General features: G+C 43.7%; 1 protein-coding gene across 1 annotated transcript in view; it reads right to left on the bottom strand.

The window, feature by feature from the left end:
• The window catches only part of LOC140064138 (protein spire homolog 1-like), a 52800-nt gene extending 25352 nt beyond the window's left edge, over positions 1 to 27448 (bottom strand). Inside the window, exons 1-6 of the mRNA XM_072110706.1 lie at positions 26971 to 27448; positions 26606 to 26637; positions 23627 to 23803; positions 14746 to 14871; positions 14569 to 14634; positions 14271 to 14435 (exon numbers count right to left, since the gene is read on the bottom strand). Coding sequence (XP_071966807.1) covers positions 14271 to 14435; positions 14569 to 14634; positions 14746 to 14871; positions 23627 to 23803; positions 26606 to 26637; positions 26971 to 27181 — 777 coding nt within the window. The 5' untranslated portion in view covers positions 27182 to 27448. The remainder of the gene's footprint in view (positions 1 to 14270; positions 14436 to 14568; positions 14635 to 14745; positions 14872 to 23626; positions 23804 to 26605; positions 26638 to 26970) is intronic.
• Positions 27449 to 27913: the final 465 nt, after the last annotated feature.

The raw sequence follows: 27913 nt of genomic DNA, 5'->3' as shown, positions 1-27913 counted from the left end.
ATAATACCAGCAAGTTAACCCCTTCACGCTCCGTGGCGGATATATCCGCCACGGAGCGCAGTGACTTAGCGCTCAGTGGCGGATATATCCGCCACGGCGCTTATGCCGGCTCGGCTCTGGATCAGAGCCGAACCGGCATCGGGAAACACGGGGTGCCGGCTGTAACTAATAGCCGGCTCCCCAGTGTAACACCCGCGATCGGAGTTGTCTCCGATCGCGGGTGCTTAACCCGTTAAATGCCGCGGTCAGCGCGACCGCGGCATCTAACAAGCATCTGGGGGGTCTTTCCCCCACGATCGCCCCCCCCGAACCGTTTTTGGGGGGCGCCGATCGTTGCTATAGCAACTCTGGGGTCCGATCTGGACCCCAGAGTTACTCGCAAGAATTGCCAGTAAGATGGCGTCTGTGACGTCATCTTACTGGCACAGTGCCAGCCTATGCAAGTGTATAGGCTGACACTGATAATACTCTGCAATACATGAGTATTGCAGAATATTATCATGAACAAGCAATCAGAGGATTGCTTGGTCATTTCCCATGGTATAAAAGTGAAAAAGTAAAAAAAAAAAGTTATTCAATAAAAAAATAAAGTCATAAATCACTAAAAATGCCCCAAACCCCCAAAACATATAAAGAGACATATAACTCAAAAAAAAGTCTAAATCATAACACAAACCCCACATATATAGTATCACCGCGTCCGTAACAACCCGTAGAATAAAAGTAAATCATTATTGAACCCCCACGATAAACGCCGTAAAAAAAAAAAAACACTTATAAACCCTCCAAAAATTATGATTTTTACCTTTTCAATCCCACAAAATGTTATAAAATGCAATCAAAAAACCATATGTACTCAGACATGCTGGTGCAAAGTACAACATGTCCCGCAAAAAACAAGCCATCAACCAGCTCCGTAGCCAAAAAAGTAACAATGTTATGCCACTTGGAAGACGGCGATGCAAAAATGATAGATTTTTCCCCACATTAGGGTTTTGTTTGACAAATTTAGTAAAACGTAAGAAAATATATTCATGTCTGGTATCCCCGTAATCGTATCAACCCATAGAATAAAGATAACATGATTATTAGTCTATACGGTGAACACCAAAAAAAAAAAAAGTAAAAAATCCAGTACAGAATTGATGCTTTTCTACTCCTGCCCTCAAAAAAAGTTCCTAAATTTTCAACAATAGGTGATACCAACCCCAAAATGGTAACAATGGAAAAAGCATCTCATCCTGCAAATAAAATGCCGTCACATGGCCCCAATAACGAAAAAGCGAAAATTTTATAGCCTTATAAAGGGGCCAATGAGGAAACTAAAATCCTGGCAGCTGCAGCGCCCTCCTTCCCTTCTGCACCTCGCTGTGCGCCCATAAAACAAGTAACGGCCACATGTGGGGGGTCTTTGTACTCAGGAGAAATTGCAGAACAAATTGTATGGTGGGTTTTCTCTTTTTATATTTTGGAAATGTGTAAATTTTAGTGCTAAATGAACGTATAAGGGAACAATATGGCCATTCTAAATTTCACCTCCATTTTGATTCAATTACTATGAAGATCTCAAGGGGTTAACAATCTTCGTAAAAGCTGTTTCTGATAGCTTGAGGGGTGCAGATTTGAAAATGGGTAGATTATATAGGGGGGTTTGATGCTAAATATGTAAAATTTCATTCAAAACTGTATTTATCCCCAAAATAGTCAATTCTGAAAATCCGGAAAAGCGCTATTCTATTTGTAAGCCGCGTGACCTCAAAATAAATTATCCAGACATTTCAGAAATTATGAAAATGTAAAGTAGACAAATGGGAAATGTTATTCAGCAACTTATTTAGGTGGTAAATCTATCTGCCTGAAAACGCAATGATTTTGAATTTCGCAAATTTTTCAAAAAATGTATCATATTTTCTTTTTTTTGTAAATAAACGCAAAACTTATCAGCCAAAATTTACCACTAAAATGAACTACAACATGTGAGGAAAAAACTATCTCAGAATCGTTTTGATAAGTAACAGTGTTCAAAAGTTATAACCATATAAAGCGAAGCAAGTCAGAATCCAAAAAATTGGGCTGAGCCTTAAGCTACAAAATGGCTGCGTCCTTAAGGGGTTAAACAGTGAAATGGTAGAATGCGGTTCAGTTGCTCAAATAAGGATCTCATTCCTGAGTAAAGCCCATCCTTAATTTTCTCCCACCAGACAATATTAAACCAACCGTTGGAGGTAGGCATACGCCTAGGTACTCTGCAATCCGCCATGCTTTCTCCCAATGCAAAATCAACCTATAACAAATAACCTAAACTTTATATAACTCAGAGTTTAGAACATAAAACATAGAAACAAGACTTGGGTAGACACGACAATAGACAAAAGGTTAAGTGGATCTCGGGGTAGGAAAACCAAGCTTAGATAGTTTGTGCCGCCCAGAATGTAGCCCGAGGAGGTTATAAACCTGGGGTGCAGAAAGAGTCCCACGGCTCCCACACAGTCAAAAGGGAATCCATGGAGTTATTAAGCGAAGCTGTCATCTTTTCCAGTGAATAAATCTCCTTAATGCGGGTAAATAACTCTATTTCAGACGGAGAAGCAGTTTGTTTCCAAGACTTAGCTATTAGACTTTTGGCTGCCATACAGACATGTAAAAATAGCTTCGTATGGTGCTTACGCGTATTTTGTGGGGGCACATTAAGGAGATATATCAAAGGATCCAATGGTACCCCAACACCGAACAGCTTCCCAGTCAGTCCCATGACACACCGCCAATATGGAACTATACGAGAGCAAGACCAAAAAATGTGGAAATGCGTGCCTGTTTCCTTTTGGCATCTCCAGCATATGGGCGAAATTGTCGGATTGAGGGTATGTAGTAATGCTGGGGTGTGATACCAGTGCATCATTATCTTATACTTTGTTTCCTTATAAGCCGTGCAAATTGACGATTTCGCCGCCCTACTCCAAAAATCGCCTGCCAAAGGGCTGGGGGAATAGTGCGCCCGATATCAGTCTCCCATTTACTCATATCTATGGGTGGCCTGGGCGTCCCCTGTAGGAGCAATCAAAATCTGGTAAATGGCAGATATCGAACCTCGGCATGAGGTACCCCTTCTACACAGGTATTCAAACTCAGAAGGCCTGGAAACTTGCCCTGAGCCATACTGTTCAGTAACAGTGTCTTATTTGCATATAATGGTACCATTCATTGCTAGGTAGTTTACGCTCTTCCTTAAGGTATGAAAACTGTCTCAATTCCATTGTGAGAGGGTCCACCATGTCCGCCAAGTGGAACAACCCAACTTTAGACCACTGCCTCACCATGTGAGACGTTAAGCTATCGGGTATAGGAGGGTTGTATAAAACTGACATCATTGGGGAACACTTAGAGGAGAGGTTAAACCTTTTTTGGCACATTCGCCAAGTGGACAGGGTGAATGCGATAGGACCCAGTAATGGTTGAGACGGTTGGGGGGGGGTTAGGCCCCCATAAACACGAATTAGGATGCATCGGGGCCAACCAAAGCTTCTCTATTTCTACCCACTTAGGCTGCTGAGGCCGCCCAGTATGGTATATATCGTAGCTGTGTTGCCCAGTAGTAATTCCCAATATGTGGGACTGCTAGGCCTCCTCGGGCCTTGGGAGCAAGCATGACCGATTTAGGCATTCTATGCCTTCTATTATCCCAAATGAAGTTAAAAATAGCCCCTTGCAGAGCCTTAAGCTCCTTTTGGGGTACTTTAATTGGCAGAGTTCTAAAGTAATATAAAAGTTTTGGGAGCCAAGTCATTTTAACAGCAGCCACTCGACCTAGCAGGGAAATATGATGTCCTTTCCATTTAGTGAGCATAGCTCGCAAATCTTTAAATAAAGGGGGGTAATTGGAATTGTAAAGCGTTGAATAAGAGGCTGTCAACTGTACCCCTAAATACTTTAGGGAATTTGTCTTCCACTGATACTGATAGTTCTGTTTCAGTAAAGACAACTCCTCCTGTGGAATGTTCACTGGTAAGGCTTCTGTTTTGGCAGCGTTTACCTTATACCCTGCTAAGGTGCCATATTCCTGGATAAGGGCGTGTAGGACCGGGAAGGAGGTGTGAGGTGACACTATGGTCAATAAAACGTCATCCGCAAATAATGATATCTTAAACTCCTTATCCCTTACTAAAACTCCCCGAATGTCCGCATTAAGCCTAATTTTCGCAGCTAGGGGCTCAGTGCATAAAGTAAAAATTAGGGGGGAAAGGGGCACCCCTGTCTAGTACCATTATGTATGGCGATGGGGTCTGACATGGCATGTGGGAAGCGGACCATTGCAGTGGGTATACTATAAAGTCCACAAATCGCTTTTAAGAAGTTTCCTATGATCCCATATGTCTCCAATGTAGCTATCATAAATGACCAATCTAGTCTATCAAAAGCTTTCTCCGCATCTAAGCTAAGCAATAAAGCGGATCGCGATTCCATATTAATCACTTCAATAAGATCTATGGTACGTCTGGTGTTATCAGACCCTTGCCTCCATGGGACAAAGCCAACTTGGTCTTTATTGACCAACTGTGGCAGCCATTCATTGAGCCTATTAGCCAAGATGCGGGTAAAGATCTTCAGGTCAGAATTAAGCAGCGCGATAGGCCTATAATTGCCACACTCTGTTGGATCCTTCCCTGCCTTAGGAATCAATGATATGTAAGATGCCAGCGTATCGCGGCAAGGAATGGTTCCTTCTAGGAAAGCGTTAAACAATGACAACATATATGGAGCTAGATCATCCAGGTAAACCTTATAATACAGATAGGTGAGTCCATCTGGTCCAGGGAATTTTCCAGAAGGAAGCATCCTAAGGACCTCATCCAACTCTTCCTTTGTTATGGGGGCATTCAAGGTAGCCGCTGCTGCAGCTGATAATTTCAGCAGTTGGCAGGTGGACAAATAAGATTTCAATAAGTCTCGCCTCTTATTCTCATCCCTGGGGAGGTTACTAGGCAGTGCATAAAGTTTAGAGTAGTAGGCCCCAAACAGGTGTGCAATTTCTTTCGGGTGATACCTAAGGTCGCCTCTCTTATCTTTAATCGCTTGAGGGGTACCATTAGTATGCCTTTCTGACAATAGTCTTGCCAGTAGCGTGTGTTCTTTATTACCCTTCTCAAAATATCTCTGTTTCGAGAATATCAGTAATTTTTCTACTTTCTGATAAGCGTAGTCCCGCAGTTTAGTCCTTGCTGCCACTAGCGCCTTTAAGTGTACTGTGCTTGGTGAGGATAACATTTTAGCTTCTAGGTCCCTAATCGTATGTAATATTTTCCTATAATATTCAGAGGCAGTTTTTTTTCACTCGCAGAGACTGCCATACATTCACCCCGCACTACTACCTTGTGTGCCTCCCACAGCGCCTCTTTTGAGAGTGAAGAGCGCTCCTCCCTGACATAAAAGGCATGAATGGCCGCCCTGACCTCTTCCCACAATATGGGGTCCTTGACCAATGACTCAATTCATTGTGAGGGTTACAGAGACTGGCGCGTGGTCCGACCATGAAATAGTGCCAATGTCTGCCGAACCCAGAAGACGTAGGGCTACAATATTCCCAAAGAAGTAATCTATTCGTGTGCGACAATTGTGTGGGTGGGAAAAGAAAGAAAAGGTGCGCTCGCCCGGATGATCTATCCTCCAGAGATCATACAATGAGTGTAGTCGGATCAATTTACGGAACTGTCGCGGATAGGCGATCCATTGAGGTTGAAAAAATCATATTAAAGTCTCCCCCCATCAGTATTGCTGCTGGGGAGAGTGTCTGCAGTTTACGCAGTATTCTCCGCAAAAAGGGGATTTGGGCTGTGTTGGGTGCATATATATTACACAGTATAATCGGACTCCCCCTTAGTGTCCCCTCCAGAATGACGTACCTCCCACTCGGATCTAGGTGCTGGGCCGAAACTGTCACAGGACATGTACCTGAAAGGAGTATTGCCACACCCCCTCTTTTACGATCATGAAAAGCAGAAAAGGCCTGCAGAAAGTAATGTCTAGCGAAGTTAAAATTCCCTGCTCGGTTGAAGTGGGTCTCCAGCACAAATGCAATCTCTGCCTTTAGTAATCGAAGCTCTCTCAGTAGTAAACGGCGCTTAACATTAGAGTTAAGGCCCTTTACATTTAGCGTCACACAGTTAACCATTGGGATAATTTAGTTGCAATACAAATGCATAGGTCATACTTACTCACCACCGTTTGAACCTGATAGTTGCACCAACCGTTACTAGCCGGACCAGCCAGCGTAGTGAACGACCTTCGTCCAGACTCCCAGCTCCGAGAAAAGAGGAAAAACATGAGGCTAGGGAAGACAAAGACAAAAACAAAAAAGTGACAAAGACCAACATATAGTGTCTTCAAATGGTCCGGGCCAAGGGCGCCCAGCCTCAGGGAACTCCTCCAGGGGCCACTCGTCCTGTATCGGACTAACAGCATCCCATACAGGGACACCGCACAGACCCAATTCCCATAAGGTGAGGGGTAAACCATCACTCAACAGAAACCCCGGTAGCCAACCTGCCCCTCCCCCCCCCTCTCCCCACAACATTATTGCAACTTATAAAGAGGAAACCTCTATGCATATAGAGCCACCACCTTGGAATTATGGCCGTTTTCACCAAACCTGATGGGAAAGAAAATAAGAGCAGAACATCAAAAATCAGAAACAATAGCCATATCGCTCAGCCCTCTGATGGGGTCGCTGCAGGCCGGTCAGGCGGGGACCTGGATCCCCGTAGGCGCCTTTTCCTCTGCTGTACTGGCTGCCAGGCTGGTGAGGGTGATGGGGGTGGCTTTCCCACCTCCCAATCAGACAATTGGGGCTCCACAATACCCAACTCCTTGCAGAAGCGAGGTAGGTCCGTGAAAGAACGCAAAAGTGAAGTAGTCCCATCCTTCCGAACGGTGAGAGCGAAGGGGTATCCCCATTTGTACGGTAGCTGTGCCTCCCGCAGTACTTCAAGGAGGGGACGTAGATGCCTTCTCTTCTGCAAAGTGATCCAAGACAAGTCCTGATAAAGCTGCACACGAGCTCCTTCAAACTCCAGGTCTTTGGCCACCCTGGCTTTGGCCATGATTGCTTCTTTTAATGTGAAATCATGTATACAGCATATGACATCTCTTGGCTGAGAAGAAAGCCCCTTAGGGCGAAGCGCCCTGTGTGCCCGATCCAACTTAACCTTGTTTGTCGCTGGAGCTCCTAAAAGCCCATTAAAGATATATTCTAAAGCCTTCGGAATTTCCGCGTCCAGTACCTTTACGGGCAGGCCCCGAACTCTGACGTTATTACGCCTGTCCCGGTTATCCAAGTCCTCAAGATGGCGTTGCATGTTTCTCATGGCCTCAGAATGCTCAGTCACTGTAGTTTGTAGCTGGGAAACATACTGGCGCGTGACATCATGATCACCTTCTAGGGCAGTGTTGGCGAACCTATGGCACGGGTGCCAGAGGTGGCACTCGGAGCCCTTTCTGTGGGCACCCAGCACAGAATTTACTAGATAGGACTCAAGGCTTCCTCCTGCAGTCCAAGACAGCCCAGGGCGCGCCACGCTCAGTGCCAGGACTACAGGAGGAGCGAGAAGGTGTGGAGAGAGATGGATTATCGTTGGAGCTCCTGCTCTGGGTCCCCTGATTCATCCTCTTCAGGGGACCCTGGAGGGAAGCTACAATCCAAATGTCTCCTGCTTTCTATTGTATTGGTGTCCTCAGGATACCAATATGATTGAAACTTGTGATACAGCAGAGATCAATAGGTTACTGCTTAAATTGTCATGTTGGCACTTTGCGACATATAAGTGGGTTTTGGTTGTAGTTTGGGCACTCTGTATCTAAAAGGTTCGCCATCACTGTTCTAGGGTCTCAACCCTTGCTGCAATATGATGTAAATCTTGTCTAACCGCAGATATCTCAGAGCGGCATGTCTCTGCTACCTCTGAGATTAAGTGTTGAAAGTCTTTCTTTGTTGGTAAGGTACTTAAAAACTGTATCATAGCACTTGGGAGCTGGTTAATATTTTCATCAGTAGTAACTAAAGGAGCTAATGGGGATGACCCCATGTTCAAGACGTCCTGTGCAAATTGTGACAGATGGTGTGGCCCCCAAATCTTCCTCTGAGTCATCCTCTTCCCCCATCTCTGAGGGGTTAATGGCCTCTGACAGAAACTTCTCCCCCTGCACTTGTAGCTGACCGCCATTTCTCTCCAGCTGGGTACATGCAGTTGTGCCCTGGTGAGACATGGCTGCGGCGCGCTCACCTGGGGTCAACGGGTGTCGCTGCGGCAGTGGCGCTGAGGGAGCCGGGAGCGCAGGCCAGTCCGGGTCCCCATCTGTTGATCCTGCTGTGGAGGTAGGGTCATAGGTCTCGTTCCCGGGAGGCGCCCGCGGCGACTTCTGCTCTCCTGCCTGCTCCGGCGGCAACCGGAGCTGGCGTTGGACTGCTGGAGAGGATCTGGAGCGTACTCCTGCCCCGGCTGAGGTCGGCTGCGGCTAGCTGCTGGAGGCCGGGAGCACGTGGCAGGGAAGATGGCGCCGGGCCGCGCGCTGTTCTTGTGGCGCGAGTCACAAACTGCTCCATTCCGCCTCCTTCGACCGGTAACGGAGCTGCGGAGATGGGCTGAGGCTTCTTGGAACGCTTTTGTCCCATCAGGTGCCGGATGGTGGTGGCTGCGATCCGGTATGTGGGGAGAGGTGACGGAGCTGCAAGGCTACTCGTCTGCTCCCGTCAGTGTCTAGGCCACGCCCCCTTTTCCAGATTTTTAAATTAGATAGCCGAGGTGACTGGTTTCCTACTTGCCTGTAATGTCGTAATGACTTTATCAGAGAGGCCTTTAGCTCTCAACATCCGTTTTTCAGGATCCAAGCCGAAAGCGGAAATGTTTCTGGACTGGGATAATATACCGCCCCTTGATCCTTCCTCTGGGGAAGAAGAGATGGTTCTTCCAATGCCAGGTTTCTCAATGCTGGGAACCAGCTCTTCTTTGGCCATAGAGGCACAAATCAGAAGGATGTTGAGATTTTCTTGTCTGATCTTCTATATTGTTCTTGCGATCAACGGAAATGGAGGGAAGGCATAAGCTAGTTTTACCTGCCAGCTGTAACTGAAGGACATCTAGAAGATATTCTGGGCTGTTCTTTTGTAAGTAATGTTCCACTTTTTTTTTTCTGGTGGCGAACAGGTCTATTAAAAAAGGGTTCCCCATTTTTGGGTTAATTGAAAGAACACCTCTTTGTTCAAGCACCACTCATGAGGGTCCAGTATTTTGAGATTTTTGCCATGAAGTTGACTGGAGCACATCTTTAGGGTTTCCCAGACTGCCTTTAACTTTTTGAAGTTTGAGGACTTGTCCTTTCTACTTGAGACCATTGGCCCTGGATCAGTATACCTGGAAGTTTTGCTCCCCAGCTGGTCTTGCTTGCATCTGTTAAGAAAGTTGTTATGGGCCCATTGATCCATTTTAACCATTTGATGAGATTTTCCGTCATGTTCCACCAGTTTAGAGAATTTTTCACGTAGAGGGAATCATTTTCTTCTCCAGTTGGTTTACATTTTTGTTCCAAGACATAAGGATCCATTTTTGTAGATCTTGTGTGGTTTTGGGACCACAGAACACAGGTTATACAAGCTGTGAGAAGTCCCAGCAATTTCATGACCTCTCTGACTGAACAATATTGCTTGTTTTGGAACTACTGTTTTGACCTGTGCCGTGCGACACAAATAGAACAAATATCCTGCAACAGTCTTGGTAGAAGAATAAAGACCTCTAGCAGACACTACCCGACTTTCAACTTACTGCTCCTAGTTCCTGACTCCCGAATGCCTAATGGCTGGAGGCCGATGCCACTTCCGGTGTGACGAGCCAAACAGGAAGTTGTCATCGCAGCCCGTGGAATGCATGAGGTGTTCCACCGTCGGGAGGTGTAACTCATGTTGCCACTGTAGATCGACGAGGGACCACAGGATTAGCACCATGTACCTCTCCTTGGAAGAAGCCAGAAAGGGGATCAATGGAGACTTGGAGAGGAGGAGAGCTTAGTACCAGGTACCACGCCTCAAGGTGCCCCCCTCCACTCCCACCCCCTGAAGGAGAGTTGGCTCTTTAACCCCTTACCGACACGCGCTGTAGTAATACGCCGCGTGTTGGGGCCCGGTGCATGGAGAGGGCTCAATGGCTGAGCACTCTCCAAAGAAGGTAAGTCTTTGCTGCTTTGAGGCACCTTGTCTCAGCTGATGGCATCTCAAAATCTGCATTCTGGTTTTCTTTCCCTCTTTTGTGGACAGCTGAAAGTTAAACTTTTCTCTAAGAAATAATGAATAAATCTCTGAGGTTAGGTGCATTAGAGGCTGGCTCCGAGTGCCTTCCTGTTCACAAATGCTACCGCTGTCACATTGTCTAATAGGACTTTTTGATCTGAACCCTGTGAATGGCAAAACTGACTTTACAGCCTCTAGAATTACTCTCAGCTGTGCAATTCCAAGAGCTGTCTTCCATTCCCAGCCCCCTCGAGCACGGAAAATGCTGATTTCCTAGCTGCGCTTTCCATCCTCACTCACTAAAGAGAAGGGCCTTTTTTTGTCTCCAGGACACACCTATTCAAAGAATTCCCTCTACTAGCCACCAGCCGAAGGAGCCCCGGACCTCCTGAGGAAAGCAACTTGTTAGGTCGAGGCTTGTGACGGAGCTATCCCAGAGCTTCAACATGTGTAACTGCAAGGGTCGTGAATGGAACTGTACCCATGGGACTGAAGGAATCGCTGCTATGAATAGGTCCAGCGTAAACATAACCTTCCTTATAGTGGGATCTTCACTGCCTCTTCTGTCCTTCCCATCAAAAAAGAAAAAAAAAAAATGTCCAGATAGGGGAAGAAAGTCCACAGTTCTTTAATGATGAAGGATGCCATCACTGAAATCAGCTTTGAAGACTCTCGGTGCTACTGCTATACCGAATAAGAGAGCCTGGTATTGCAGATGTACAATGTTTCTTTCCAACATCACCCCTACTCTTAGGAATTTCTGTGAGTCCTGGTGAATGACAACATGGTAGTAGGTATCAGACAAGTCTACTGATGCCATGAAACACCCTTCTAATAACAGAATTATGGTTGACCTTAGGGATTCAATCTTGAACTTTTCCATCCGTAGGAACTTGTCCATAGGCTTCAAGTTTAAGATGGTGCCTTAAGATGTTTTTTGTATGTGGAGTAGAAACCTGTTCATTTCTCTTGTAGCAGAGCCAGCCTCAGGAAATTTTTCTGCAATTTCCACTTCCACAGCCTCCTTTGCGGCAGCACCAGAGACTTATAACCTTAAAGCGTCATGGTGAGGGAGCGATGATCAATTTTAGACCCTCCCAAATTATATCCAGGGCCCACTTGTTCCCCGAGTTCATCTTACATTCCTGAAAAAAAAAGCAGAGAGTCTGCGCCCCCCCCCCACCCCCCTCCACAGACCTTCGGGAGGAAATAAATTTCCCTTGGCTACTGGGAGCGGGGAACCCCTTCTTCTGGTCTGATGCCTTTTCCACAATACTCTAGCTCCATAGTTGCACTGACCCGTTTTACCAGGTGCTCAGTATCCTCTACTGGGAACTGAGGTAGACAAATCTGCATCAGAATCAACCTCTTATTCTGACATCCCAGAAGTGATCAGGAAGCTTTAGACCTGGTCGTCCTCCTAGAAGCTTAAATAGAACTCCACACTTCACACTGAAGAAAAGAGTCCAACATAGCAGATTGCTCCTGGAAAACTAACCGCTGGATACAGTCTCTCTCCCCCCAAATTCTACAATCACAATTATTTGCTTTTCTATCCACAATACAATAACATGAGACCATCAGAACTGTTTATTAGGGCCCGGTAAAGGCCGTACTCATCACCCCAAGGAACACCACCTACCATAGCGGGGTCCATGATGGTGCCCAAAGGCTCTCCCCCTTTCTCAGAGCTCATAGCGTAGAGATGGAGAGGTAGCAAACTGGTTGGTGCACACAGGAATATAGATGCAACAGCAGTAAGCAGCAAAACATGTTCTAGTAATACACACAGTGACTGCATTGCCTATTATCCTTTTCAAATTTCCCGCCACCCTAACGTCCCAGTCACATCGGACATCTGGCGCCCCATTCTGGTCCACGCCAGGACCACAAGGTGCAGGGATGCGGCATGACCACATAGCAAGAGAGGCTGGGCACTGTCAAGGTGGCAGCAGCACGGCACCTGAATGAGGTGAAAACAGCTGCCCCACAGACCTCGCCACTGACCAGCGACATCCGGCTCATCCCCCAGGGCAACCACACTGTGGAATCTGCACCCACTTACCGTCATCAGGCCCAATTATTAAAAGAGACAGAACCGCAATGGAGATCATTCGTGTCTCCTGCCAGGACGAAGGAAAAAACAGTGGGGGAGGAAGAAATGGCTCTTTAAAAAATTTGGGTTTTCTGTCCCAGGGCAGGTACTGCTCTCTGGTGGGTGCTGTCGTGGTGAAGGGGGAAAGTAAATAATTAGGGTATAGCCACCCCAAAATAGTACCACTGAAAAAAAAAAACCCTCTAATGGCCACATTAATAGAAAAACAAAAATAGATTACTTAAAACCATTACATCCTGAAGGACAGAAGTGGCTACTGCATGGCCCTCCTTCCCTTCTGCACGTCGCTGTGCATGCATACAAGTAGCATCCACTTGTGGGCATCTACATATTCAGGAGAATTTGCACAACAAATTTTTTTTGCTTCCATCTTTTCTGAGTTTGTAAGTTTCAGGGCTAAACGAATGAATTGCTGACAAAATTAAGTCATTCTAAATTTCACCTCCATTTTGTTTTAGTTGCTATGAAGCCCTCAAAAGGGTTAACATGCTTTGTAGTTTGAGGGGTGCAGATTTGAAAATGGAGAGATCTATAAGGAGTTTATAATATTTTATATTTCAAAGTGTGATATTTAGAGCTAGATAGATATATATATTATATATATATATATATATATAAATCCCCCCAAAAAGTAAATTATGAAGTCTACTTGGAAATACAAAAAAACGATGTTAGATTTGTAAATCTGACATGAAATGAATAAAAACATTTTAAAATTCATGAATCAAAGCAGACATATGGGTAATGTCAGTTAGCAACTAATTTGGGTGGTAAAACAGTTTGAAAAAGATAATTGAGAATTCTGAAAATGGTGAAATCGCCAAATTTTAGTTTTCGGTAGGTAAACGATTAAATCAGTTGTGTAAGAATTTCCCGCCAAGTGGAGAGGTTTATAAGCCAGACATCCTAATCTTAATGTATGCTTCATGTAACTGAGGAAGAGCCGGTCAGGCTCGAAACGCGCCTTACCTAAAGCTAATAAAGAAACCTTAATAGAAGACAAAGGTTCTTGTTCTGAGGACCTGGAGCCGAAAACACCATGGAGACAGCTTACATATCCATGACACATTCTACTCTGATTATCCATCATCACGGAGACCAGGACTCGCTAAATAGTTTTCACCCACGCTTGTGAACATGTTGTACCAATTGTACAACAAGAGAAGGTGAGGCAAGCAGACGAGATTACACACAAGGAAATTCTAGAAATGTACTACCGTACCCGAATGTTATAGGAATTCAGTCTTAAATCTGGCAACAGGTTCCCTTGACGGTCTTATTTACACAGGCCGATAATTTCTCCCATAAACAGAGACCATAAGCATTGTTTTACCTTTTAAAATGTAGCAACATAAAATGAATTTTTTTCCCTACATTTATAAAGTGTAAGTGGCCAATAAAAAGCTTATTCAGAGACGATCCTCCTGGTAGACGGTCTTATGTCTGTACAAAGTATGCTTAATTTAAGTGCAGTGTAAATTATGTATTTATTCAGCTCAGTGTAATGCATGGTGTTACAAATAACAGTTAAGAGAATATAGCTATGAAAGTGACAATAGAACATTGTATAATGAGATTAGTACAGGGCAAGTAAAGAATAATTTACTAGTTGCAAGGTGCATGAGGAGCTCACAAATCTCCCAATTTAGTTTTGCATGGTTTATCATACGCTGTAAGTCAATGTTCTGATGTTTTCAGGAAGTGCCCCACACCAGCCCACATGACGTGGAGGTGGCACAGTTGCATAAAGCAACCTGCTTGCCATTTCATTCACGGATTTATAATAATATTGCCAGTTTATCCATTTCTAATATTTTACAAGCTCATTAAATATTCTACAAAGTTAGCTAGAAAGTTACTTTAGGAAAACATGAGGACGCTCACCTTTACCGGTCGCAGGGTGTATCTCTTAGACCGGATGTCATCCATCAAAATCTCATATGGAGTAAGTGTATATTGTATGGGCAGCACAGTGTAGGAACGCTGATGAACGCTGCGGAGAGTGACCCCAAGGCGAAGCTCTTTCATTACATTACTCCACAGAGTTCCCTGGGAAGGCAGAAACAAGACAACAGAATATACTGATCAAGTCCTACGAAATACACATACAATTAGTGTGAGCTTTTTTTTCAAAGTGATCCAAATGGTAAAGAAATTTGTTCAGAACTCATTCATTTCGTACCCAATTATCATACATTAGTAGTATGCCATCTTCTAGTTCCTTATTGGAATCCAGTCTCTTCAAACTCTGAGGAGGAAAAAAAAATAAATAAAATACATTGACATGTACCACATAACATGCCAAGGAGCAGCCTGGTGTAGATAACAGAGTTTAGTTCTATATGGAGCTTATGTTTACCCGCTTGGAGAGCTGTATGGTTTGCAACAGGCCGTGAAGTTCCTTAAATTGGTCATACTGAATGCGGCAGACGGCTCGGTAGTGAGTGGACGCATCAGAAGGGACAAGTAGCCTCTCAACACATTCCTATGGAAAAACTCAGGGTTACAAGTGCTTCTCAAACTAGAATATCAGAATCAAAGAGTTTATTATGGCTTCCAGCCGAGGAAACACCAAAAGTCATCATCTCAGAAGATTATACAAGACCAACTGTATTTGAACAGAAATGTTTACAAACGAGTTGTAAAGTATGGTACTATCATGGCGCAAGGCATACTGCAGCCGACACCCTGCTGTAACACCTGCGACCGGAGATTCAAGAATGACACTGATGGCAGCCCTGGTTTCCAGCGCGTGCGATGTCCCCTGGAGCTGGCCTATCTATAAATTAAATAACAGTGCAATATGTGTTAGCTCTATTTGATCGCTTGTTCCAGCCAACATGTCAAGAAAAAAAAAATAAAAATAAATAAATAAATTTTATCATACATAATTGGTTTTGCCATGGCTGTGATAAAACACGCAAAACACCACAACACATTACAAGCACCAAAAATGGTACCACTGAAAAGAACAAGTTGACACACAACCAGCTTCATCAAACAAAAAAAAAAAAAATAAAAAAATTTAAAAAAGTTATGTCTCTGAAGATATGTCAATACTAAAGCAAATGCGATTTTCTCCATTTTAGTTTTTCCTCAGTAAAATTGGACAAATATTTAACTATATAAATGAGGTATTGCCATAATAGTAGTGATCCATATAATAAAGATTTTAGACGGCACCAATCATCAGTAGAAGGGGGCATGTCTGGCGGCATCATGCCAGCTCCGATCTGTGCATCCACTGCTGGATAAGGGTTACCACCTGTATATGGAAAACTTATACCAGCATTCCACTATTCTAATCCCTCAGTTCCAGAGGTACTGTAGCTTATGGTACTGTACACAAAAAACAGAGAGGTCTCACTGGATCCATTGTTAGGCAGCCACTATTGTTAGGGGTTGTTAGGTGCCAACATTGTACAGTTGGCACTGTACAACTCTTATGTGCTGTTCCAATGTGCAGGTCCTGCTGTATCATTTCTCTGTTTTCAAGAGGTGGTAATTTATGCACTAATAAGACAAAAAGGATAGTGCAACAGACCGATATATCAGAAGAATATTAGTTTATGAATGTTGTTTCTTTCTTTCCTTCTAATTATATATCTCCTGCCAGGTGTGCACCACCAACGTTACATATGTTTTAATCTTAGGGGAGAGGGAAAGTGTAGGAGAAGTGGCAGTAAAATGTAACTTTTATTAATTATAATTAAAATTAAAAGTAGAAAATAGTTGCATGGAAGGGGAAAACATCCCTTGAACTTTCCCTATTTGTTACAATTCGTTCACAGAGACTGACCCCTATAAATTGACTTGCATGGATTCCCTTAAATTGAGGGATTTATTTGAGGGTATCGTGATCCAGCTTCGAGGATATTATTAATGGTGAGATATCCAGTGTTGATTGTGTTTATACTTTGTTCCTGAATGAGGAACAAAGTATAAACACAATCAACACTGGATATCTCACCATTAATAATATCCTCGAAGTTGGATCACGATACCCTCAAATAAATCCCTCAATTTAAGGGAATCCATGCAAGTCAATTTATAGGGGTCAGTCTCTGCATGGAAGGGGAAAACATCCCTTGAACTTTCCCTATTTGTTACAATTCGTTCACAACTATTTTCTATTTTTAATTTTAATTATAATTAATAAAAGTTACATTTTACTGCCACTTCTCCTACACTTTCCCTCTCCCCTAAGATTAAAACAAAAAGGATAGTGCCCCAGTACCTATGGAGGTCCTGTGTTGTGCCAGGGCAACATTTTCCTGATGAAGTCCCCCAGACTGCTACTAAAGAAAGGAACCAGGAAAGAGGCAGCATCTGTTCCCAGAAGGGGAAGCACACTATATACCACTGCGAGACCTGCCCTGACAAACCTGGCCTCTGCATAATAGAGCACTTCAGAATATACCATCCAATTCCTGAGTAACACAATTTTACTTGGTCCCCTGGTATATTCCACCACCTTATATGTATCGCATTCACAATTTACATAATTTATGTCCAACCTTTGTTGTAAACTCAATTTGGTTAGCTGTTAGCTCAAATTGCTCACCATACCCCTTGATTATTTCCTTGAGGGGTGTAGTTTTGCAAACTATTTCCCCTCCAAGCCTCTGGATTTGTTAGGACACCCTTTGTAATACTCCAAGTTCTGCCTGAAATACACACGGTGCTTTATCATTGTGGAGCCCTGTTATATTTTCTGGCTAGCATTTAGGATTACATGTTGGGTCTTTTTCACGTCAGGAAACATGGCTTTCTAATCAGAGCTGACAGGTCAGTGCCACAAACTTAGCAACACATAACGGGCACTGAACTTGTGCATTTCTAGAATTGCAATTTCCATCTTGGGCATCCATTGCATATGATATTTGGAAATCACCTGTATGTTTTATATGCTCTCTAAACCACTTGATAATAAACATATTACACCTTGCTAAATTCTCCAATGGATATACTTACCAAAATGGGGGTCACTTTTGGGGTTCTTCTGTTTTGTACCACTAGGGCTCTCTAAATGCATCCTGACACATGTAAAGGATTTGTCAAATTTGGCTTCTAAAAGCTCAATGTCCATCTTTCCCGGTTCTATGTTCCCATACAACATTTTATATGCACATGTGGGGCCCTTCTACACATGATTTGTCTTTTATCCCTTGCGGCTTAAAGAAGATAGGCCCCAAAAAGTCACTTTTACCCCTAATTGGGGTATCACACACCTGTAGGAAGAAATGCACAGATTACACCTTGCTAAATTCTCCAAGGGGTGTCCTTTCCGAAATTGTGTCCTTAGTTCTCCATTTAGGTACCACTAGGGCTCTCCAAATGCACCCCAATACATTTAAAAGTCTTTCAGCTATATTTGTCCTCCAAAAACCCTGTGTGGTTTTTTTTAATATATTTTGAGGGGCCCAGTTTCTAAAATGGTGTAATTTGTGAGGATTTTTATATGTCTTTTAACCCCTTAGCGCTCCGCGCCGTAGCTGTACTGCGCAGCCTCCGACGATTAGCGCTCAGCGCAGTACAGCTACTGCGCGAGCGCATACTATTTTAGAATTGTCACCACGTCGCGAAACGTGGTGACATCGGGATGAGATTTGGGTGACAGAAGCAGGAGGAGTTCCTGTCTCCGTCACCCGACCAGTCAAATCGGTCCCGCCCGCCGATCGCCGTGATTGGCCAGTCAAACCTGACTGGCCAATTACAGCGATTTTAGGCTAAAAAAAACCGTGGTTTTAGCCCCTTCCTCTTCCTCCAGCGGCACCATTTTGGTTTGGTATCGCTGGAGAGAGCGTTACTGTGTGCACCAAAATACACTTTTACACTATAAATAGTGTTATGATCCTTATCTGATCCCTATAAATCCCTATCCCTATCTGTTTTTTCCTGTGTCCTGTGTGTTCCCTGTGTAATCGCCTTGTGTGATCCCACGTGTCTTCCGTTTTTCCCCTGTCTGTCCCTTCTGAACCCAAACGCACTTTTCAGTGCGCTGTGTTAGCGTTGTTCTGCACTGGACGCACTTTTCAGTGCGCCGTGTGAATAGCGCTGCACAGAATCTTTAGCAGTCTTAGCAGTAGTTAGTTTGTCTTAGGGCAAGCTAGGTGCATTTGTAGCGCCTTTTTGCGCAGTGCACATAGGTTTTTTTTCAGTGCCTGGTAATATTTTTTTCCAGAGCGCCGTAGGTGTACCTGTACTTAGCTATTTTTTGTGTGTGCCATCTGTGCGGCTAGTGTAGTTTGGTGCACATTATCTAATTTTTCTAGTTCTCTATTTTTTTTGTGTGCAAGGTCTCAAAAGACGTACACGGTGTTGGAGGCATATAACATGCTTGCCTCTGACACCGAGTCAGCTAGTGGGGATGATGGTCCCTTTTACCTATCATCATCCTCCTGCTCATCTTCCAGTGACCTGGAAGGACCCCCAAGAAGGCGCCGTAGGGCGCCTGGGACTTCTGCAGGAGAGGCGCCTGGGACTTCTGCAGGAGAGGCGCCTGGGACTTCTGCAGGAGAGGCGCCTGGGACTTCCACTGACCCCACATGGGTAGCCCCAGACAATTATACCCCTCAGGTCCCTGACTTTTTGGGCCATCCTGGAATTAACTTTGACACGACAGGGCTCAGAGCTGTGGACTTTAAGTTTTTTTTTGATGAGGAGCTGCTGAATATTATTATATTTCAGACAAATCTCTACGCTGCACAACATATTGCCCAAAACCCCACGTCCTTTTATGCACAACCCTACAGGTGGACCCGTGTCACTGCAGCAGAGATGCACAAGTATTGAAGCATAATACTCCTTATGGGGATAGTAAAGAAGCCTTCAATCAGGGACTACTGGAGCACAGATATACTGTACCACACCCCCATGTTCCGCATGGCAATGAGCAGGATGCGCTTTGAAGCCATCCATAAGTTTTTGCACAACACTGACAACACACAGTGCCCACCCAGAGGTGACCCCAGTTATGATCGGTTATTTAAGGTCAGGCCCATATTAGATCATTTTAGTGCCAAGTTTGCCCAGGCATATACCCCCGCCAAACATGTGAGCATAGACGAGTCCCTGGTACAATTCAAAGGGAGACTTCACTTCCGCCAGTACCTGCCCAATAAGAGGGCAAGGTATGGTGTGAAGATGTATAAGCTGTGCGAAAGTTCATCAGGGTACACATACAAGTTCAGGGTATATGAAGGGAAGGACTCCACTATAGTGCCCCCAGAATGCCCCCCCCCCCTTCCTGGGTGTTACAGGGAAGATAGTGTGGGATTTAGTGCACCCACTGCTGGAGCAGGGCTACCACCTCTACCTGGACAATTTCTACACCAGCACCACCCTGTTCAAGTGCCTCTCTTCCAGAAATACTGCAGCATGTGGCACTGTATGCAGAAATCAGAGAGGTCTCCCTAAGTCGCTGCTTGGGCAAAAACTTAAAAGGCACGAAAGCAGGGCACTATGCAGCGACTCTGTATTGTGTGTTAAGTACAAGGACAAGAGAGAGGTCCTTGTATTAACCACAATACATGAGCACACCACCACCCCTGTCCCAGTACGAGGTGCCAGTACAGAAACCCCCAAGCCAGACTGTATTTTAGATTATAACAAATACATGGGAGGGGTGGACTTGTCTGACCAGGTGCTACAGCCGTACAATGCCATGCGGAAGTCGAGGGTGTGGTACAAGAAGCTGGCCGTGCACATCATGCAGATGGCATTGTATAATGCTTATGTGCTGCATCGATATGCCGGCCAGAGGGGAACTTTCCTGGAATTTCAAGAGGTGGTAATAAAGTACTTTCTTTTTGGAGACCAGGAAGGGGGGAGTGCTAGCACAGCTGGAAGTGAGGCCACATCACGTATTGTACCAGGGCAGCACTTTCCAGGAGTAGTTCCCCAAACAGCCAGCAAGGGAAGGTCACAAAAGAGGTGCAGGGTGTGTTCCAAAAATGGCATTCGGAAGGACACCATTCATCACTGTGAAACATGCCCAGAAAAACCAGGGTTATGTATGAAAGATTGCTTCCGAATTTATCATACATCCCTGGATTTTTAGAGTACCCTGTTGTTACCCTGACGCACAGCTTATACATCATGCCGCACCTTCCCTTCTAAGCCCTGCCATGTGCCCAGCCTGTAGATTACTGCCCCGTATGCTTTACCCGGGAAAACATGCATCATGATTTTTAGGGTGTTTGTCTCCCATGGCAGCAGCTGGGCACAAAATGACATAATGGATATTTTTTACTATGCACTATCCATTAAACACTTTTTCAGGGGTCCACCTGTGTGGTTAAAATGCTAACTATACCCCTAGATTAATTCATGGAGGGGTGTAGTTTCCAAAATAGGGTCAGTTCTTAGGTGTTTCTACTGTACTGGCCCCTATTGGCATCTACAAATCTTTCATGATGCCAAAAAAAAAAAAAAAAAAAAAAAAAAAAAAAAAAATGTACAACGTCTGTGCTCCGACAAGTTATTCCCTTTTGAGCCCTGCCGTGTCTCCATCCTACAAATTCTTGCCTCCTATGGGGTATTGCCCTAACCGGGGTAACCCGCAGAATGACTTTTGATGTGTTTTTCCCCAGTGGCATGAGTTGGGCAAAATATTTTTGTCACTTCAATGGCATATTTGATAAATTGCAATACAATTGTTTCTCTGCACTACTCACTTTGTATTACATTTGAGCCAGCACCTTAGGGGTTAAAATGCTCATACAAGCCTACATACATTCTTTGAGGGGTGCCCTTTCCAAAATGGGTTCACTACTTGGGGGTTTCTATTGTACTGGTACCTCGGGGGTACCCCCCATTACCAATCTAGTGAAAACGAAGCTTGAAAACCTAAATTGTGCTTCTTTCTTCCTGACCCCTGACGTGTGCCCAGCCTGTAAATTATTGGCACATGTGTGGTATTGCCGTACTCGGGACTACCCGCAGAATGATTTTTGGGGTGTTTGTCTAAAGTGGCATGGGTTGGGCACAGTACATGAGGCACGAAAATGACATTTTTGAGATAAAAACGCAATTTTTACTCTGCACCATTTACTTTGCATTCAATTTTGACCAGCATGTTGGGGGTTAAAATGCTCACCACAACCACCGATAAATTCTTTGAGGGGTCTAGTTTCCGAAGTGACATTTTGGGGGGTTTTCTATTGTACTTTTACTTCAGGGGCTCTTCAATTACACTGTGGCACCACAAAATATTTGCTGCCAAATTGGCCTTCCAAATTCCCAGCATCGCTAACTCTGTTCTGGACATCACTGTGCGGGGAAACAGCAGCTGACATCCACATGTCTGGTATTGCCGTACTCGGAAGAAGCAGGGCAAGAAATGAGGAATATATATTTACCTCAAATTCCTTCTGAATGTATCCATTTTAGGGCTAAATTGGAAAGATTGAAATCAAAAATTGAAACTTCAAAATTTCCACTCCATTTTCATATGCTTCCGGAAAAATAATTAAAGGGTTAAAAGACTTCTTAAATGCCGATTTGAATAGGTTGAGATGTTAGGTTCATAAAATGGTGTTACTTGTGGGGGTATATAGTACATAAGCCTTTATAGGGGACTTCCAAACTGATTTGATCACCAAAAAAGTTCACATTTTTCAAATTTCAAGAAAATCTGAGAAGTTGCTACTAAAACTTCAAACCTTCTCACATCCATAAAAAAAATGGAAACTTAAAACAAATAATGGATATGAAAATAAGACTAATGGTAAAAGGTTTCTATAAAAAAAAATTAGTGGTATCACTTTTTGTCTAAAAAGTATAACATTTGAAACTTTGAAAATAGTCATTTTTTTCAAATTTTTCCTAAATTTTTGAATTTTTACCCCCCAAAAAAAGGAACGTATCACCGAAATGACACTACTAACATAAACTACAATATCTCACGAGAAAACAATCTCAAAATCACAGAGATATCTTAAAAGTTATTACCACAGGAAGAGACACTGGTCAAATTTTAAAAAAAAAGTAGCGAGCCTTAACCTGCAAACAGGCTGTGTCCTTAAGGGGTTAAAGTCACTTCTAACTAAATTGGTCCCTACAAAAATAAGTTTTGATTTTCAGTAAAATTCAGAAAATAAAAGGAAGTTATGTTTGAAAAATGATGCCAAGTTAAAGCATTCAAAAAGCCACACACAACTACTAAAACATATTGCCTAAATATCTCAACTAACATGAAGAAGAATGTGACATGAAATAAGCAATCTCAAAAATCACCTGCAAAATGTTTTTAAGGGGTTAAAATTTCCTGGTAGATGGCTACTCTGATGTTGGTCTTGATAAACACAATGGACCGATAAGTCCTAAAACCCATCAATGATGGTGAAAACTTCACACTAGACCACAAGCAGAATTGTGTCCCTCTCCACTCTTCAGACTCTGGAACCTTGATTTACAAATGAGATGCATTTATAAATGAGATTTACTACCATCTGAAAACACCTTGGACCACTGAGCAACAGTACAGTTCTTTTCCTCCTTGGCCCAGGTAAGAGGCCTCTGGCATGGTCTATTGGTCAGGAGAGGCTTAACACATGGAATGCAACACTTGTAACCCATGACCTGGATACATCTGTGTGGTGGCTCTTGAAGCGCCGACTCCTGCAGCAGTCCACTCCTTGTGAATCTTTTAAAATGAGCTTTTAAACAATCTTATTAAGGCTGCAGTTATCCAGGTTCCCTATGCACCTATTTCTACAACACATTTTCCTTCCACTCAGCTTCCCATTGATATGGCTTGAAACAACACTCTGCACAGCCACCTTCTATAGCAGTGACCTTTGGTGGCTTACCCTTCTTGTAGAGTGTGTCAATGACTTCTGCACATCTGTCAAGACACCAGTCTTCCCCATGGTTTTGTCACCTACTGAACCAGACTAAGGGACCTTTTATAATGATTAGGAAACCTTTGTAGACATCTTGGGCTAATTATTCTAATTTTCTGAGATAATGACTTAGGTTTTCCTTGGCTGTAAGCCATAAATCAGTATTAACATAAAGAATTATTGTAAAAAAGAGATAGAATGACTATAATAAGAGTTACTTTTTTGAATTGAATTAGTGGGAAAAAAAAAAACAAACGAAAAAATCTGGACTGTGCCAAATGTTTGAGATCACTGACATTAAAAAAAATTAAGACTGTTTTTTGCAAAAGAAAGAGGGTAGAGCTCACTGGTTTTGGACAACTGGAATACATTTCATCACCCCCATCATTGTACCTTGATTATTTCATTCAGAGTAAAGGAATGCATTTTTGTAGTAGAGTTGTTTGTAGTATGCAGCTCCAGCATATACAATAAGAGATAATCCAAAGAGTCACATAGAACACGCTCAGTTTCACTGTCAAGGCCCCAGTCCAGTGCTGCGTAAACAACCATTCCAAGTCGGTCTATTACCTGCAAGTACAGCAACAAGTACAATAGTGTAGACATCTGAATGAGGAAAAATTAAGATTCCCCTTACAAGTTCTTAAAGGGGTTGCCCAGGACTGTAAAAAAACAAAAAACTTTTACTCACCTCCCAGCGTCCCATTCTGCCATCTCTCCAGTCTGTGCCCCATGTAAACAAACAGGTGCACAGAAGCCGCACTGCACTCAGCTTAGGGTCGGCCGAGAAGGGGAGGCCATGCCCACCCATATGGAAGCTGAGCGCAGCGTAAATGTTTTTTTTTTGTTTTTTTTTTAGGCAGCTCCCTTCTGGCCTTTAATCTAACTCGACTTTTTCAATTATCTTAATTAAAAACGGCCAAAGGCGATGTGGTTTTTAAAAAAATGTATGCATTTTTTAATCAACTGAAAAAGCATGACCAAAAAAACAGGTTCAAAATGCCACGTGTGACACCACCCGTAGGGTGCGGTCACAAATTGCGTTTTGGTTTTCATTGTTTTTTGAAACGCATTACAACAGCTGAGGAGAGGTGATTTGCCTAATAACAAAGCGCATCATAAACCTGATGTTAATGCATGCGCTACAATCGTATTAACAAATGAGATAATGTGAACATGTGCATTTTGTTGACTCAATGTTAATGCATACGTTATTATTGCATTTACATCGCGATTTGTTAATAGTAATGTAATTGGGCAAATCACCTTTCTTCAGCTGTTGTAATGCGTTTTAAAACACAATGAAAATGCAACGTGTGACCGCACGCTCAGATTCCAGAGATTATAGTAGACATGGGGGACATTTACATAAAGTGTCGGTGTCTGCATTGGCTTTGTTACCGACCTGCTCTCGGAAAGAAGATACACATTTAATATTGTAGAGCTGTGCAGAGACATTTCTGGCGCCGAGACCATTTTCTGTCCCCGAGACCATTTTCTGTCCCTGGGACCAAAATCTGTCCCGAGCACCAGAAATATGTCCAACAGTCCCTGCTAGACCAGTTTTCTTTTGGTCTACTTTCTGCCAGTTTACAGTGCCCAAAAATGGCTGTGACACATATTAATTCTGTCTGAGTTTCCACTCCGCCAAAGCCACGCCCCTTTTCGGAGAAGAGTCGGAGCAGACGGAAAAAGTCATTTTTTCTGTCCCCGACAGCTAATAAATAGGTCTGAGAGCAGAACATGTGGTGAGAGCGCCACAAAACTGGCGGAAACAGTTTTGTGTCCCCCATGGTGTTAAAACTATGGGACTGGAGGAAACTGTCCAATTTGAAGCGTCTGGGACTGCGAGAGACCGGCCTCTGCTGCTCTTAAGCCTAGAAAAGTTTAGTTTACCACAGAGATACTCTGGGACATTTATCTTATCCTAAAGTCACTGAGCCTCGAGCACCGCCAAATACATCAAGAGGCACTGGGCTCACAATGTATGCTGCGGGTAGCTGCGCAGTGTATAATACATAATTGACTAGCAACCGGTAAACGGTCACAAATAGAAGCGAGTGCACACGAGGGGTAGGAATAACCCAGGCTTCAACCCAGTCCCCCCTTAATGACATCTCCACTACAAGTAGGCGTGAAACGCAGGGGAGAAATTGGAGAAATTATTTCAGGACATTTAAGCTAGAAATGTTGTACAAGTCCTGATGAACCTCTTAGGGTGGTGGCGCACATGGAGTTTTGAACCCATTTTTGGCCCGTTTTTAAACAGTCCGTTTTTTTCAAAACGCATCAGTTTTTTACCAGTTTTAATTAAGATTATTGGTCAAACCTGTCAAAACGCTTTTTAACGGACTGTTTAAAAACAGGTTCAAAACGCCACGTGAGCCATCACCCTTACTGACTTTGTCCTGCAAGACTGATGTAAAATGCCTTTCTTTGGACAGCAACCACAGCTGGCTACTGCCTTCTAATCCACTTCCTGCTGTAACCCTCTTTCGCATAGCAGTTTTTCAGGTTTGCCTTTTAAAATCATTAACTTAACATTTTTGTTAAGGCCGGTGCCACACGTACCGCTTTGTCTGCGTTTGAAAACCCAAACGCAGACAAAGCCGCACCCACTGGGGCAGGCATCTGCGTTTCTATGGAAATGCCTGCGATCAGGAATGAGCTGCCGGTGTTTTGCGTTAATTTGATGCAAAACACCGGCGGCTCATTCCCGATCGCAGGCGTTTCCATAGAAACGCAGATGCGATCGGGCCGCGGCCCACCCCGGTGGGTGCGGCTTTGTCTGCTTTTGCGTTTTCAAACGCAGACAAAGTGGTGCGTGTGGCACCAGCCTAAGAGATATGTATAAAGAAATATTCATTGAGGGTGCGTTCACACGTTGCGTTTTGACCTGAGTTTTCATTGCGTTGGAAACGCATATACAACAGCTGAGGAGGGGTGATTTCCCTAATTTCATCACTGTTAACATTTCAGTTTACAAAACGCATCATAAACGCGATGTTAATGCATGCGTTAACATTGCGTTTACAAACATAAACGGTAATGTAATTAGGCAAATCACCTCTCATCAGCTGTTGTATATGTGTTTCAAACGGAATGAAAACGTGGCCAAAACGCAACGTGTGAACGCGCCCTGAGAGAAAATTGTTACTTGCCAATCACATTTAATATGCCATAATTTATACTGAGAGGCTGTAAATTAAGTTGTAAATGTAATGGAACTGAGGGAAAAAAAAAAAAAGTTGCACCATTTCCCAACATTATTCACTGAAACGTAAAAATTAAAGAAAAAGTTTCCACCAAAGCCAAACATGATAAACAAGGGACAGAGAACCTGTCAAATTCCAAAATATAATATAAACTTACCTCTTTCTCAGACAGCTTTGAATCCTTAGCATCTAGAAAGCGGAGAAAGCAAAGAGTCAACAATTCTTGTAAAGATCAGTTCACATTTGCAGGGTTTTCCATTACACTCTTCATAGTAATTTATTAGTTAAGAGAATGTGAACCTGATTGTTATGACTGGTTTTAGAGCTATTCAAATGGAGACTTGTAGGTGGCACTTTTTACATAACTCTGACCCATGAATAAGTGTTGCCAACCAGGACAAAATCTATAACCTTTGTATTTTAACCCTATAGTAAACCAACCTTCTTACAAGAGGGTAGAAAAATGTACATATCTGAACTGCAAGATATGAATATGAACTTCCAACACTAACAATCACTTACCAATGGAGTCCACAAAAGATACAGTCCCGTCCTGGTGAATGTAGATGTGCTCTGCCCCCCTCAGTGCAGGGAAATCTCCTCCTTTCAGGATAATTTGTTTGAGTTTACAGCTGCACTGGTAGCACAGGGCCCAGGCCTGCTCCTCGCTGACCGGCTGTCCTGTCCCCTTTAATATGTCCTTCAGCGTCACTTTGCCATGAATTTCGTCCATGATCTCCCCAATAGCTTTCCCCCTCTGAGTACGGCAGTGTTTCCTCCAGAACAAGACTATCTTACCACCAAAAAGCTTTCAGTAGACCCCCCACCACTATGCTTCCTTCTTCCTAAAGAGCTCAGGCCACTCCAATTTCCACAATCAACTCACAACATTAACCCTTTGTAACAACTAAGGGCTCTTTCACATTGGCGTTGATGCTCTGATTCAGTTGCGCATCCGTTGCATTTTGTCTCCGTTGTGAACGCAACGCTAGCAGAACGTGTGAACGCGCCCTTTGCGTGGTGGCACACGTGGCGTTTTGAACCTGTTTTTAGGCTGTTTTTAAGCAGTCCATTAAAAAAAGTGTGTTTTAAAAAGCGTGTGCGTTTTTGTAGCCGTTTTTAGCAATTATCTTAATTAAGATAATTTGAAAACTGACAAAAGCTGTCAAAAAAACAGATGCGTTGTTAAAATGCATGCATTTTTTAATGGACTGCTTAAAACCGACCTAAGGGCGCTGTCCCGCGTTCGCGTTCGCAAACGCAGACAAAACCGCGCCCACCAGGGCGGTCCGATCGCATCGGCGTTTCTATGGAGACGCCTGCGATCGGGAACGAGCCACCGGTGTTTTGCATTAATTTAATGCAAAACACCGGCGGCTCGTACCCGATCGCAGGCGTCTCCATAGAAACGCCGATGCAATCGGACCGCCCCGGTGGGCGCGGTTTTGTCTGCGTTTGCGAGCGC

The sequence above is a fragment of the Engystomops pustulosus genome, chromosome 6 (assembly GCF_040894005.1).
Source record: "Engystomops pustulosus chromosome 6, aEngPut4.maternal, whole genome shotgun sequence".
NCBI classification, from domain to species: Eukaryota; Metazoa; Chordata; class Amphibia; order Anura; family Leptodactylidae; genus Engystomops; species Engystomops pustulosus.
This window is presented reverse-complemented; position numbering and strand designations above follow the sequence as displayed.